A 15,029-nucleotide genomic window follows, 5' to 3' on the forward strand; every position below is an offset into this window, starting at 1 on the left:
TTAAAACGCTCAATATATTCTTGTGTTAAGTAGTCGCATAACTAATAAAGTGGAAAAGAGGGAGGCTTCCCGCTGTTATTAATTGAGTCAATTGTCATGTGATCGCTGTCGTTCATATACGGCTGTAAACACCACTGATTGTAAATGTCAGGAGGCTGAACTAACACATCACGTGACTGTAACGTGAATTGGCAGACACGAGTATATGCGTGGCATATTGTTTATCCTTTGTTACAACACAGTTTGGTCCAATATTTAGTTTAATCGTTTGAAGATTAATATCAGAACATTTTTCCGCTTTTTTTTGTAAATCTGTGCAGTTCTCATTCAAGCTTGGTGTTCTTTAGCTTACAAGTACGTATGGTTGTGAATGATCGACTCATGAATTGCTCACATGTTTATGGACTGTCGGTAATTTAGTGTCATATTCTGTGTTAATCATACGTTGATGTAAAGCTGTTCTGTGCGATGTGAAATCTACTTCAGCGTTACGGCTTCACATTGCCAAAAGGAAATATACACGCTATTACGTCATACATACACCTCCTATTTCTATTTAAACAATTTAAATATATTATGAATGACTATCTACAATTCAGTTATCGCCGGGCTGACCATTCACTGGAAAAAATATTTTGTTGGTGTATAAATGCCGCGTTTCGCCATTTTGGTTGGTACTAAGTTTAGATAAGATTCGCGACAAAATTTGGTTAGAACTGGCCCGGGGTCAAACTGAAAGTTTGCCCAGTCCCCTAGTATAAGCCATCCCAATAAAAATCCTTATTGAGTTAACATGATAACACTTTAAACTTCTATTATAACGCTTTATTACATGAGCAAAATGTTTGATTGAAAAGTAGTTCAATTTTTAAACAGAATACAGACAGAATATTCGTCAAAGTTGGAGTGAATTCCGGGCAGAGAGGGATAATATTTCTCTGTGTATTGCAAATATTAAATTCTGTTTCTGACTAGATGGGTCTAAAGATAATGGATTGGAGTGAATGTCAAAACTGCTTAATCACGGATATATTAAGTATTCATAACATCAACAATATTTCATCTGTAATTCATAATGTTTCAACAAACGAAAACGCAGAGAGGAACAAAAAACAGAGAACGTTAATTGAAGTCGAGCAGAACCATGGGCGGTAGAACATCGCACAAATACGACGCAAACACCAAACGTGTTCCCGTAATTCTCGGATTATAATTATTAGTTCATTCATGAACATCGTCGCCTGTTTTGTGGCCTAATTCGTCTCTAAAACCTGACGGAATAACTCATATTCAAACGTTGAGGGCGTGTGTCTGAATTTTTCCTACGACATTTCAGACATACGCCCCCAGCGTTTGAATTTGAAATGCAATAACACGATTCTACCCGAGAACTGTCGACAGACTTGAATCATAATATAATGAACTGGTATAAGCGTTTGAGTTGTGATAAGGAATTCAAAATCTTAAATCGCACGAACTGATTGAAAACTAATGTATGTAAAATTGTACTAACAGTTTCGCTGGCTGTTCGAGAGACTTACGCATTGCAGACATAACACATACATTTTGTTATATACTAGAAATAAGACAAACATGACAACATCAATTGAGCCGTGCCAGAAGTCGATTGGTAGTCAGATCTAGCAATGTCTTGCCTAATTGGTTCGCCGGTAAGGTGTTATGGCTGGGCAGCTAATCAGGTACAATCTTGCATACTACTTCTAACTCATCCAGTAAAAAAAGGTGTTTCCTGAACCGGTAGCCAATCATGGATACTCAGGCTGAGTGTTACACGCTGGGTACGTACTCGCCCAGTAACCTATTATTTCTGCCTTAATTTACAGCAATGGCCGTAACATGATATTAAACGACTTGGCGTTGGGGTTCATTTGAAAATGTCGGCTCGCTACAAGACAAGAACTGCAAATAACGCAATCTGTATTACGGGAACAAAAATGGGAAGAAAAATATTCCAACATATCTCTGAGAATCGTTAGATATGTGTGATGGCAGCTACATGCCCTTAAAAACATTATTGTCATAATTTCTGAATACCTAGTCACAACGGCGTTATAACCGCATTTTTTTTATAAATATTTTATGAATAGTGATTAGGGAAAGCTAAATGGTTCTAAAACACTCACCGAATCAGATTACAGTACAGTTCTATAAATAAACGTTGGTGACATCATTGGCAATACTCGCTGCAATGAAAGCGCGCCACCAGGCGGCAATATTTATACATGCGTGATGTGGTAAATTTTTGAATTAAACTAAAATCAATGTAATCAAAACTCGGTATGTATATAGTACTAAGTTTTGGAATATAATTCAATGATTATTGAAAGTTGATTATTAGATTTTTTTTTTCTTTCGAATGGTCAATATTGTAGATGTGTGTAGTACGGCTGTAACATATTTGCAACGGGGTACGTTGTCATGCTGTCAGTGACAATGTCTGTCGTTGTTCGCGCTATGTAATGTTCTTGGTGATTATGAAGGATGACATTCATGAATATGACCATGTCTTGCAGTCTGCAATAGTTGGTTTATGCGTTATGTCGCCCTCTGTAGATGTGACGTCACCCTCTGTAGTTGTAGTTGCGCTAGTTCAGAGAAAACTAAACGGAAATCAGTGACAGTCAGTATTGTCGTGTTTCAATTCCATATAACAAGAAAGTCATTCTTTCCTTAACCCATATAAGGTATCTTCGCATCACACCATCACGTCCGAATAAAATTACGAGTGGTTATCGACGTCATTTCCTGTCCACCACCATTTCTTGTAGAGAAAGTCGACACAAACCGTCGGTCTTCCTCCTGCGAAACCAAGAATACGGGAATCAGTGGCCCTCAAGAGGCGAATGAAGAATAGGCAATCTTCAAATTCTGGTTTGGTGGCTCTAAGACTACTAACACTCCACAACCGACAGAACTTTTCATTTTTTTGAACAACAATATGTAACGGCGCCATTCAGACGCAGCTTATTGTTGTTGTCACATCAGACTTGTCCATGTCACAACTTTTAACGGCATGACCTTTTACCTCGTGAGTCTTGAAACAGGTAAAGCAGAAACGCTGCTCCAGCAAGAGGAAGAGCTTGTTGTCCGAATTGAAGAAGAGAAACACGAATGGGTTGGCGGCACTGTTGGATAGCGCGAAAATTCCAAGCACTGCGTATACATTTGGGTCGACCTTCACGGTATTGTTGTTACTCACTATCATCTCCATCAGGAAGTAGGGCATTCCACAGATAATAAAGGTCAGTATAATCACAAGGGTCATCTTCAGCGTCTTAATCTTTGCGCGGGTAATAATGGCGCTCATCTGTTTATGACCCGCGCCTTTCTTGTGTTTGCTATCTAAGTTAATTTCCTTGCCTCGTTCCCATACGGTTTTTAAAATTTGAAGATATAGTATGCATATAATGCAGAAGGGAATGAGGAACACAACCAGGGATGCATACACCATGTAGATTTTGACATGGAAGCCCGGCAATGTTGAAAATATAGACGTGCATTTGGGAACCCCGTTTCTGCGGTAGCCTAGCTTCCATACAAAGGCTTGTGGTATTGAAAACACAAAAGCTGCAATCCAGGCTCCACTGACTAGAATTTTCACCGGGATATTTCTGGCGAACGGGTTACGAAGTGCACGGTGCCTGTCGATGGATATTACCACAACGCTGTTGGTTGAGGCGTGGATGGCAAAGGTCTGTAGAACCATAACTCCGCGGCAGACTGTATCTCCAGCTATCCAACGAGCCTCTAGCAACTCCTGGACAAACTCGGTCACCAGTGGGCAAAGAGTGACAAATAGGTCCGCCATGGTCAGGCTCAGAATCATTTTGTTCATTCGAGATTTTTGCTTGCGATGGGTCCACATCCAGGTACAAACGATAGAATTTCCGATAATCGAAATAATGAAGATGATAATGAACGCCGCTAGACGAACATTCCGATTATATTTTCGAGGTGGCCCTGCAATCTCAGTTGAATTTGAAGAATTTAGCGCCGACTCGTCCATGCTAGTAGCATTATGGTATATCATTGTTATCATCGTAGCCCACCTGTAAAAAAACAAAATAATATTTAATAAGACCCCGGGGCACAACCATAAACACTGTCCTTTCAGTGACCGAACGTCGTCAAAACGTTCAAGTTATGCCAACAACGCGTTGTCCATACTAAGCCGACTGTCAAAAACTCGCTTTACTGTCATGAACATGATAGTAGACCAACCGGAAAGTTTATGTACTGCCATAAAGGCTGTTGTTTTCATGAGACGGTGGGCCGTAAAAATGGTGTAGGTAATGTCATAGACGCTGTCGTCTCTGATATATTAAATCCATTAGAGGGCTAAGGCACGTCATAAACGCCTTATTCCCAGGTATGGCTGGCCCTTGAGAGAGTCTTGCTCCCGTCATAAACGCTGTCTTTTCCCTGATGGCGGGATTATTAGAGGAGCTAAGCATGTCATAAACACGATAATGGTTAAGATATACAAGCATCAGAAGGCTTGACTGTCCGCATTGACAAGGAAATGATATATATATATATATATATGTTCGTTCATCTGCTGAAAAAATAAGCTTATCAAAATCCTTCTTGAATTGTTGACTATTGAGGTAGTGATCTTAGTTGGGATTATAACCTGAACTCACTTCTTACAACGTAAGATAAATTAAGGATATGACACACATTTTAAATTGGTTGTTAATATGCTAAGACTGACATTTAACACATATGGAATTGTTCTATTTATGAATTGTGTTGCATGTCACCTCTTAAGCATACAGTAAACCATGTTATATCAACTATATATATATATTTGATAACTGTTGTCTTAGGTAATTATTCCGAATAGCCAGACGTTTCGGGCAATGGCTTATGTAAATATTCTAAACTAATTTTCCGTCTGAGTGCAGCATTGTGTCGGGCACTACATTTACTCATCCTGTCATTGTAATTACTTTCTGGCTACTCTCTCATTTGTTTAAATAAATTAATGCCATGATCATAGTTTTGAGTTCCCATGACTACTGTTTCTGTTTTTGAAAGCAAACTGTGCCAACCCTCTCTTAAGGCGTTTGCAATGATGATGTTTGAAGTCAATTATTAGTAAGGTGCTCAAAGATGAACTATTTAGCAATAAATAACACTCTTACGTCGTAGCTGTCATAACAGATATTGACAGAGTAGCTATGACAATCAATGTGTTGATTATTCGTCTCTACCACGGAAATGTGTTAGTGATTTTGCGAATCGAATAAAACTATAGAAATGAAACTACACTATAGTCCAGGAATTAGGTATATGCAATTTCTCGGGAAAACAGATGGTGATTCTCGACTTGGTCAAAAAAATGAAAAATCGAAATATGCATCTCATCCTTAAATTGTCTATCGATTTCAAAACACTTATAAGCGATTATGCATACTATAACTATTGCTAAGGGGTCTGCCACGCCCCAACTGCTAGACCTCCAAATTTATTACTGTTTGGGATACTCACTTCTGAATTTTGGATTATTGAACTTGGCAACTGTTTTCAAATGTTGCATAGATGTAATCACACCGGGACATTTTAGCTTGACTTCTTGTCAAATTTCTTAAAAAAAGGACAATTAAAATCTTTCTAAACTGTTGGGCAAATAAGTCAAGAAAATATATACCTACTTCTACTCTAAAACTAGTGAAAATTTGCCGCCTAATGTGTGGTGCATGTGGAGTAGTACACACGGATCAAGCACTCTCTCAGATCAATTGAAACTTTCTTGTGTTTCGAATTCAAGAACGGGGTTTTCACATCGCAGATATATTAGATCACGTAAAAGGGTTAATCGTAGTGTCATATGGCGTTCTTTCAATTTTAATTACCCGGTAATATTCTCGTAAAGTGGCGTACCACGTTTGTCGGTATATCACTTAAATCCCACGCTGACAGGGGCTTACCACATACTTCCCTGGCAGTGTTTAGGGGCTTATTAATTCCCCTTAGATAATTTATATCTGCTAACGCGCCGACCTAATGTTGCCAAGCAAATGAACCAAGAATCCGAATTAGCAGTGAGTAATATACTATGTCACGGACATAGACCATGGGTCGATTGTCTGATATTCTTTTTTGCAAAATGAGCAGAATTATTCTCATCTCAAACCCGATCTCGCTATTAATAACCGATTGTGAACTGAGTGAAAGAGAAACTACTACTCACCCGGCTGTTTCGTAGTTCTTCATTGTGATATTACTGTATCTATATTCACGGTCACTACTGCAATCTGTTGTACATTTTACCAACGATAACTTCCAGCATACGTATGTGCGATGTAAAAGTGGCTTAAAAGTGGTCCTGTGAAACAAATACAAAAAATACATAAAATAAAATACATTTACACTGGGTAGTAAAACATATTAAACTGCTAATACTTCAAGTGGAGATTTACTTAAGGTATAGATGCAGGTCCGTGGACACTCGAGAGTGAAAAAAAACAAAAACATTATTTTTTTGCTTTTTCTTGCTCAGACTGTTTTTGCTATAGACTGTGGGTTACCTGCAGATAAGCGTACATACATCAATTTCAGGCCACTGACCGAAGCGTGAATTTCAAATTCCCGTTCATAGTTTTAGTACCATACAGTACGTTCTCAGTCGACCTTATTCGCAGGATACATGAGCAATTTAAAAAACAACAACACACGGACAAGTAGTTTTAAACGCTACGAGGAACTGTACTATTTCTGACATAACTGACGTGGTATTTGTGAAGCGCGGAAGCGTCATTTTGTGTCACGTATGAGATCTCGACTCTTATTGTGTTCTGACTAGAAACAAGCTACGTCGGCATAAGATGTGCCCGGTAATCACAAAAATCTCATAATCTTGCGTTCACACCAGGATTTGCTAAAATAGGCAATATTTCGATTGTGTTCTGTGTACTTTTTCAATCACAGTTAACAATATACTAGTATACTGTACCATGTTACATACATAATATACATACATATAAACTTCTAGAACGAAACATTTGTTTGGCTGTATGTTTGAACCAGTCGGCAATTGAGTTGAACAAGATATACGGGTAAATATAACAACTAAAACTGCCTTGACGCATTTGCGGGCCTGCCTACTTTGAAATGAAATGCATTTAAATACAACATGCTGTGGTCCTCAAATTCAGTTAAGTACGCCAATACACTTACAATACCTTTGTGAATGGTCGCCGGTGTTGCCTCCACCACATTTAAGGCCATTTACCCCGGCGTAACATATTCCCATCTGTTTTTACGTCGACGTAACTATTACGTAATAGTTACGCCGGTGCTGATACTGCCACCTTCAAGAAGGTTAAAACTGTGCTATTTGTAAACCTCTCTACCTCGGTGTTCACGTTGTAAAGTAACGCTAAAAACAGATGTGAACACGACATATATGTATGTATATATATATATATATATATATATATATATATATATATATATATATATATATATATATATATATATATATATATATATATATATATATATATATATATATATATATATACATATATATATACATATATATATATATATATATATATATATATATATATATATATATATATATATATATATATATATATATATATATATATATATATATATATATATATATCACGCGTGATTCTCGGGTCATTTGCGGCAACGTAAATGCAATAATGTTGCCATGTGTCACATTCCGCTCAATAATATGTTTCACCTTCGTACTCAAAATAGCACAAGAAGAGAGAATCATGTTGATAATTGCATTCTATCTGGTAATTGCGAAGATACTCTTTTCAAAGAAATGATATATAATACATGTATGTATCTGCATGCTCCGAACCACATGCGTGTACGTATTATACCGCAGCTGACATGACATTTTAAAATCCATCGATTGACTCATCACCAGCCATTCCAATAATTGTCTTTTGTTTACAAAAATCGACGAGAAAAGAATATAGAACTGATGCAACTAAAAGCGAGCTTTAAAGCTACTAATAGACTGTTCGGCATTGTACGGCATCTGCTTCAACTACATTGAGTGTATGAATATATGTACTTTAAACTTACTACTAAATGTAGAAGTCTAAACCACGCACAGAAAATCCAACTGGTTTACTGATAACATTGATTTTCAAACCCATCTGTATTGCCAGAAAAAAAAACGCTCAGTCAATATACCAGAAACAGCCTTGAATTGAAGCAGCGTGTACATGAGCGTTACAATAATACTGCCGAGGTACGTATTCATAGGTTTGAACAACATTACTAAAAGACTCACCGTCTAAACGCCAAAATGGAAAGAACTGCTTCTCTAAGTCAACGTTAGTTGAAAGTGAAGTTGCTCTGAGATTTAACGGACGACAGAAGACACGCATGCCAGTGAATAAATAAATCATTATCAACGTCATGGACACGGCGAAATCGCCATTTCATCCGTGATTTTTAAACAACTCACCCATACAAGGATATCGCTTTTACTTGAGCTCCCCAAGTCCCCAATCGAAGCACAGGAAATGCGCAAACCAAGTGATCGCGATGTTGCTACAGATCACGTCGTTGTGTAGCTGCACGGAATATCGGAACACAGAGCATGCGCGTCAACGATGCACCAATTAGAATACATTCTCTCAATTGCTATATGAATACACGTTTCTACAATGGGTTGTTATCCATGTCTAGTTTAATTTATGCAAATTTCTGTGCTTTCCACTGAGCACCTTTTCTAAAATTTGATTTAAATGACATAATATTCACCGAACACTGTCTACATACTTCAAAGCATTAAATTTAATTTCATCTGATCTGAATGACAAATATAATTTAAAGTAATGACCATATTCTGCTACGGTGTCATCACAATTAAAAACAAAACTCTCATTATATTTTAACGCATGAAATGTAATAGAAAATATAAATTGTGATTACATAGACGCAACATTGAGTTGGGAGTATTGATTCTCGTGAACGACTTAATGACGTCATGATGACGGGGGTTCGCTATTTCGTATTGTTGTGTTTCTCATTCATCGCACATATCTATAATAGCAGTTGACATGGTACTTGTGTGTCAAACAATGAAACGCAGGTCTGTTTGCAAGAAGTGTTCAGACGTATTAACCGTCAATGGGATTGTCACGTGATCAACTGCAGTGCTATGAACGGAAGTACATGTACCACTTTACATAATAACACTTATTGATGAATGTTTACGAAAAAGTTTTTTTTTTACACATTCCATCCCATATTTCTTTCTTCTTACAAAAATGAACCCAGCGAATGTAAGCAATACGTATGTATTGGCGTTTAAGTTGTAAAAACCCTCCCCAAATGAATTAACGTTGACGCGAGAAATTCTCAGGTGACGAAGTTCCGTTCTCCTCGCACACTTCGTTCAGTTCAGTTACGACGATTAAATTTAATGGAGCGAGTTGTTTGAGCGGCTTCTCCCCGGGGGATGTATGCCGTATTTCCTCTTTTTTGCGAGTTTATGGTCTAAAAGCAGGCAGTTTTGTGAGTATTGGTTTGTAAGCCGAATGCAGCAAGTGAACTGAACTGAACCACACCGAACTAAGCATGACGTCTAATATAATACAATTCAGCCTTTCAGCTTTGATGCAGAGTTGTAATAATTGCTATAGTTGACGTGTGGTGTTCGTATCAACGTCTTTGGTACCATCATAACCGAATTCCAACAAACGATTTTGAGGCAAAATTTACATCACCATCACCGGCCTTGCCATTTACACTTACACGTAATATCAGATTAGTACGTTTTTATAATATATATCGAACAATCCAATCTGATCCGATTATAACACAATTACACTAATTACAACTCAAATATCGAGTACTCAGTGATAAAATGTTAATTTAAAAAAACAAAAAACGTTAAAACGTTAAAACGTCATATTCTGTATATATAATGACGTAGGTATAATCTAAGTGTAGATTAGACATTATTTTAATATTAACTCACGATCTTTTTTTACTTAACTTAGTAGTCACAACCTCTTGACCGTTCACAAAAATGGGATTTATTTTCAAATGCGACGCGTGACTATGCTCAATAGTTTTTGTTGTATTTTACGAATGTATCTCTCAAAATTACCGGTTCTTCTTCAAGTTACTAATAGGCGTGTTATAAATATACTGACGCAAGGTTATCAGCACACAGAATATTGAATTGCTTTGTAAAGGCATATTATTTGAGGCATACAATTGCTGACATTCTCTAAAATTCACGCAAGCATATGTATTGTCGAGATTGAACTATCCTAGGATGCTATGGTAGATTATAATGTGTTTGTTCTAAGTTATAATGCGAAATCCTCGCTGGTTTTACCGTCTAACACCATACAATATATACATTTGTAAAAATGGCCAAACACCAACGAAAAAGTAGGGAGAGTATTTTTCCAGTTGCCAAATAGACAAATTGATTTAAACTCCACAGGAACAGTGCATTATTTGCTACAGTTTGACACAAAGTGAACAATATACCAGTAACCGCGTTGTTAATGGCTCCAATGAACGAGTTATTGTCCTACAATATTACATATTTAAAATGGCGATAAGAAGAGATTATCACGAGAATCCCGCGAAAAGAGCACGGAGGTCATATGGTCTTAGCATCAACCGATTACCGGAGTACGTAGTACATATTTTCAGCATTTGTAATATCTAAAATAAATATAGCTGTAAAGCAGCAACTAAGAGCTTTCAAGGCCAAAAACGAAGGCATTAAGGTAATCATGAATTAGCTGATTAAAGTGGGTTGTTTATGCAAATTGCAACGATGTTTTGCAATGAATCTTGGCATGCACATATTCAGTGAGCTATCAAAAACATAACAATAAAGTTACACGACCATGTATGGTAATCTAATATATATATTAGTCATATCTCTTTTTCAGTATCTTTATTATATTGCATATGTGGTTGTGCAATATTCCCGAGGTATTACAGTTATGCAAATTAATGAGATTATATGAACATATATTATCATCTGACATGTCAGTCATATCTCATGTTCAATGCCTTCGTTATAAGTACCTATAAATACGTATGTCCCTATCTTTTGTGGTGCTGGATATATTACAGTTATGCACGTTAAGATTACTATATATATTAATGTGGTATGTTAGTCAAATTACTGGCTGCTTTTAGGAAATCTGCAACAATGATTGAGATATTACAGTTTTGCATAATGATGTGGTCAAATGACCATATATGATCATCTGATATATTAGTCGTATCTTGCCCAATGCTATTCCTGGTTGCATGTTCCTATCTGCTTGAAATATTGCATATATGTTTATTAATGAGGTCACATTACCACATAATCACCACATTTATTTCCAGCTACTATCTGCTTTTAAAACACGTTTTCGGAAAATAAAAAGGGTAACATGTCAATGTTTTTTTTATGAATATCACTACACATATTTCATAGATACCACACTAAATCGGAAAGTAGTACAATTTCCGAGTTTTAAATATTCACTAAAATAGCGTCGAAACACGTGACATATCAGTTAATTTTAGAGCGGAATGTATACCAAAACTTTCAGGAGGAATGACACTGCTGTTTTTAAGAAGAAGTTTTAATCATGGCCGCGGAAGACCAAAACAAGCAAACCAATAACAATAGGCTTTCAAGCCTGTCAGGCATTGAAAACTGTTTCCGCCTATATTATTATGTGCCTTTTCATATTTATTGACAGAAAACAACCCCAATGACAACGAAAATAAGATCTGTAGCGATCTCGTGGTTTGCGGAATTCTGTTCCCGTCACGAGCCGCATTGTTGCTGCATTCGAAAGTGACGTAAGTATTTTTTTAAAGAAATAAGAAAGAATTCAGTGACACTTTTGGAATTATTGATTCGATAGATTGTCAATAATATAGCTAATGGCCAACGATTCTATTATTGGTCCAGGAATGCAGTCAGTACGACTTGCGTTGAAAAATATCGACAAATTTTTTTTCCGTAAGTGACCTTCTCCCAAGGTTTTTTTTATCTTCAATACTGCATGTTGATCATGCGTATAAAATCAAATGTTTGAAAGTAATCATATAAGCCAATGCACTGTTGCAACGGGAAATAGTTTATAAAGCTAAGGGTCTTGTGACTGTTGAGTGGCATGCGTGTGTGGCAAACTGTATTAATCAGCCTTAAAAATGCTAAATGGACGAGAACATGTAGTCAGAATGGTTTGTTACTGTACATTGAGAGATACGATGGACAATGACATTTCAGGAAAACTGAAAACGCTTTTCTTTTATTTCTTTTTTTGATGAAACAATTAATTTTAAACAAGCAATGGAATGGGGGCTCAAACAATCATCAGCATAATTATAAATTGAATCTATTTCCTACAATTATTGCAAACCCAGACCATCACATACTAGTATTATTCACAGATCCCAAATACAGCTTTATTGAATGCTCACATGAGTCATTGCGACCGACTAGGAATATGAGAACACGCGTTATCACAATGAAAGGCTATGTAATCGATGACATCACATTGCTAAACATAATCGAGAGTAAACATTTCCTATCAGGCAGCAACATCAAATCTTGTTTGTACCCCTGGCCTTATGACTTGTGCTGATGAATTGAGTGAAGAATGGCTGATTATGGCATGTCAAATGACGAGAGCAAACTGTTTACCTAGCCTTTCATCATCACCGTCCCCGCAGAACGAGTATCAAGCACGTCAGCATATCTACCGATGATGTAATTACCGCCATCGTCTCTACGTAATTCGAATAAAGCCTAGAGAGACTTTAATGAGTAAGGTCCTAATGTAGGTACTGACACAAGGTTAATGAATACAGTGCATATCTCCCGGTAAAAGTACCTCCGGAATGGCAATCTTTCGCAAGAAGCTAAGGTCGTATTATGTTTCCACATCAAAAGCACAGTACCGTTTAAAAATCCGAATCAAGTCTTTTTAGGTGGTGGTACGTTCCGATCATTCGACGACGTTTGCGATCGTTGTACGCATGCGTGACACTGGAAGATCCCATGCTGATCGAAGTGTGCTGTACTCCACTGAAATATTATAAAAGGGGATTACATCATTCCAAATTGGCCTCGAAGATTCCATATTTCCTAAATGCTGATGTACTAGGCCGTTATATGGGAATCACCGTATTAAAGTTTATGAATTAATAAAAAGTGAGATAAAAATGAGGCCTAAATGATAAATGGAAGTACGCAATCATTAATTAAGCTTTAATTGTGACGGCGTGGTAGAATAATGTGACCACCACAGGATTTATTGGGTTGACAACAAGGCAAATTTAAGCTCGGTACACGTGCACCTAATTAGTGTGAAGGGCCCAATGTGTTTATCAAGTCCATCAAACACTGGAAATATTTACTGTTCGATGAACTGTGCAATCATGCCCAAGCACATTCAAAACAAAGTGTACTTATCACAAACGGATTTTTCATGAACTGTATAATTAGTGTTCTTCTACGAATACTACAAGACCTTTCAGTGCGGTGTAGCAGAAACATTTCTAGGTCAGTTGATAACATATGATCGTCAGGCAGATGTACTTTTGCGCCAACCATTAAATATTAGATAGCTCCACAAATAAATCATTTGAAACATGAGAAGCGACAGCGTACGGAAGAATAACTACAGTATATGAATATTGAAACCTTACCACTGGCGTGTAAAGTGCATACCATGTTAAAATGTATATCACATTAGCGATATTATTTTCATATTATTCTCGTATATGTTGTGCCGTTTTAATCACATTAATTGTTTATTTTAAATCACAATCATGAGAAGATCATTTATATGAGAAATTTGTTGATAAATCAATTCAGACAGCATCAGCGAGAGGCATTCTCCTTTCCCTGTTCGCTCAAAAGAGTCGACATTTTAGACCGTCACTACGATTGTGTGTGTATATGCAAGTACTCTATTGTAAACACAACCAGCACGACAACTTACAGATTTGTTATACAATGAAAAATAAGACCAAACGTAAGGATTGTAATATATTGACATATCTGTGAGTGACGTTGTTTTACACATTTATTAAATATTGATAACAACCTCTTAGCTATGATTCAGATTCATGTGGCGGTTTTCGTACGTGAAACAGGATCCTGTGTGTTCTGACGATCTATTGTAAATTGCTTGTTAGTCATTCTGTGTTTTGAGTTGTGTTTATAAACTCTGATTTTTTATGAATATCAATTTCAACTGGGCATAAAGTTATTTCTTCTTTAACCATCAAAGTACATCAACAGATGTAATAAATTCACTTAAAGTATCGTAGTAGTATTCACTGCCTGTAACTAGTTAGTAGAACATTCATTACATACAGGTACACTACACATATGCAACAGGATACTTGGGAAAACGTACGAGGCGTCCACTGGACGAGAAAAATAGATGTAGTTGTGCCATATCTTTGTTACTAATTAGACCCATAATTTAAAAAACATAAGAGTATTTCCGCCTGGGAGATCGGGGAAGAGAATGTTAATTACCTTGTGTACAGTGTTCCGCCCCAGGAGGTGAATACTTTGATAATCACCATCGATTATCAACGCCACACGTTCTTTGGTGTGCATACATGTATACCAGAAGCAATCCCCCGTGTTACTCTACGTAAAGTCATAATATTCACTTCAATAGTTCTACAAAATGCGCGTGTATTTGAGACAGCGAGTTACGTAAAGCTGAACTACTTGTGGGACTAAACATATACTGGTAAATGGTGTGTACATCTATAGTTATACAGCGACATGACACAGAATTGTGACAGGTGCTCTTCTTGCGGCCTCCTTGGACATAAGTCGTCGACTTCATTATATATAGATACAATCCTTCACACACAACACAATTTTATTGGGTGACAGATAAATTCCAAAATAATAATATGACACCAGTTCATAAAAATTGAAGACATTGAATGCGTATCCCACGCTATAAAATGAAGCGTCCTTGTGCATGTCGTTT

General features: G+C 36.9%; 1 protein-coding gene and 1 long non-coding RNA gene across 3 annotated transcripts in view; both read right to left on the reverse strand.

Moving 5' to 3' along the window:
- Window positions 1–810: 810 nt before the first annotated feature.
- On the reverse strand, window positions 811–6,240 carry LOC100372109 (neuropeptide S receptor-like). The gene is made up of 3 exons (XM_006811615.3): window positions 6,218–6,240; window positions 3,047–4,070; window positions 811–2,820 (listed from the first exon to the last, which is right to left on the reverse strand). Exons 1-3 carry the CDS (start codon window positions 6,238–6,240, stop codon window positions 2,725–2,727), a joined length of 1,143 nt encoding a protein of 380 aa, XP_006811678.2. The 3' UTR covers window positions 811–2,724.
- Window positions 6,240–15,029, reverse strand: part of LOC144351847 (uncharacterized) — a 29,476-nt gene continuing 20,686 nt past the window's right edge. The window contains exons 1-2 of one of the 2 annotated variants that reach the window (XR_013420462.1): window positions 8,489–8,575; window positions 6,240–6,352 (exon numbers count right to left, since the gene is read on the reverse strand). This is a non-coding gene — a long non-coding RNA (uncharacterized LOC144351847). Of the gene's footprint in view, window positions 6,353–8,488; window positions 8,576–15,029 lie in introns of those variants that run through there. The other variant, XR_014931335.1, reaches the window with a different exon arrangement.

Source organism: Saccoglossus kowalevskii, chromosome 13 (assembly GCF_978046115.1).
Source record: "Saccoglossus kowalevskii chromosome 13, keSacKowa6.1, whole genome shotgun sequence".
Taxonomy (NCBI): Eukaryota; Metazoa; Hemichordata; class Enteropneusta; family Harrimaniidae; genus Saccoglossus; species Saccoglossus kowalevskii.

Coding starts and splice junctions, on each gene's coding strand:
- LOC100372109 (XM_006811615.3), bottom strand. CDS start 6,240: ATGAAGAACTACGAAACAGCCGG. Junction 4,071..6,217: donor AAGAACTACGAAACAGCCGG/GTGAGTAGTAGT, acceptor GTTTTTTTACAG/GTGGGCTACGATGATAACAA. Junction 2,821..3,046: donor CCTGTTTCAAGACTCACGAG/GTAAAAGGTCAT, acceptor TTGGTTTCGCAG/GAGGAAGACCGACGGTTTGT.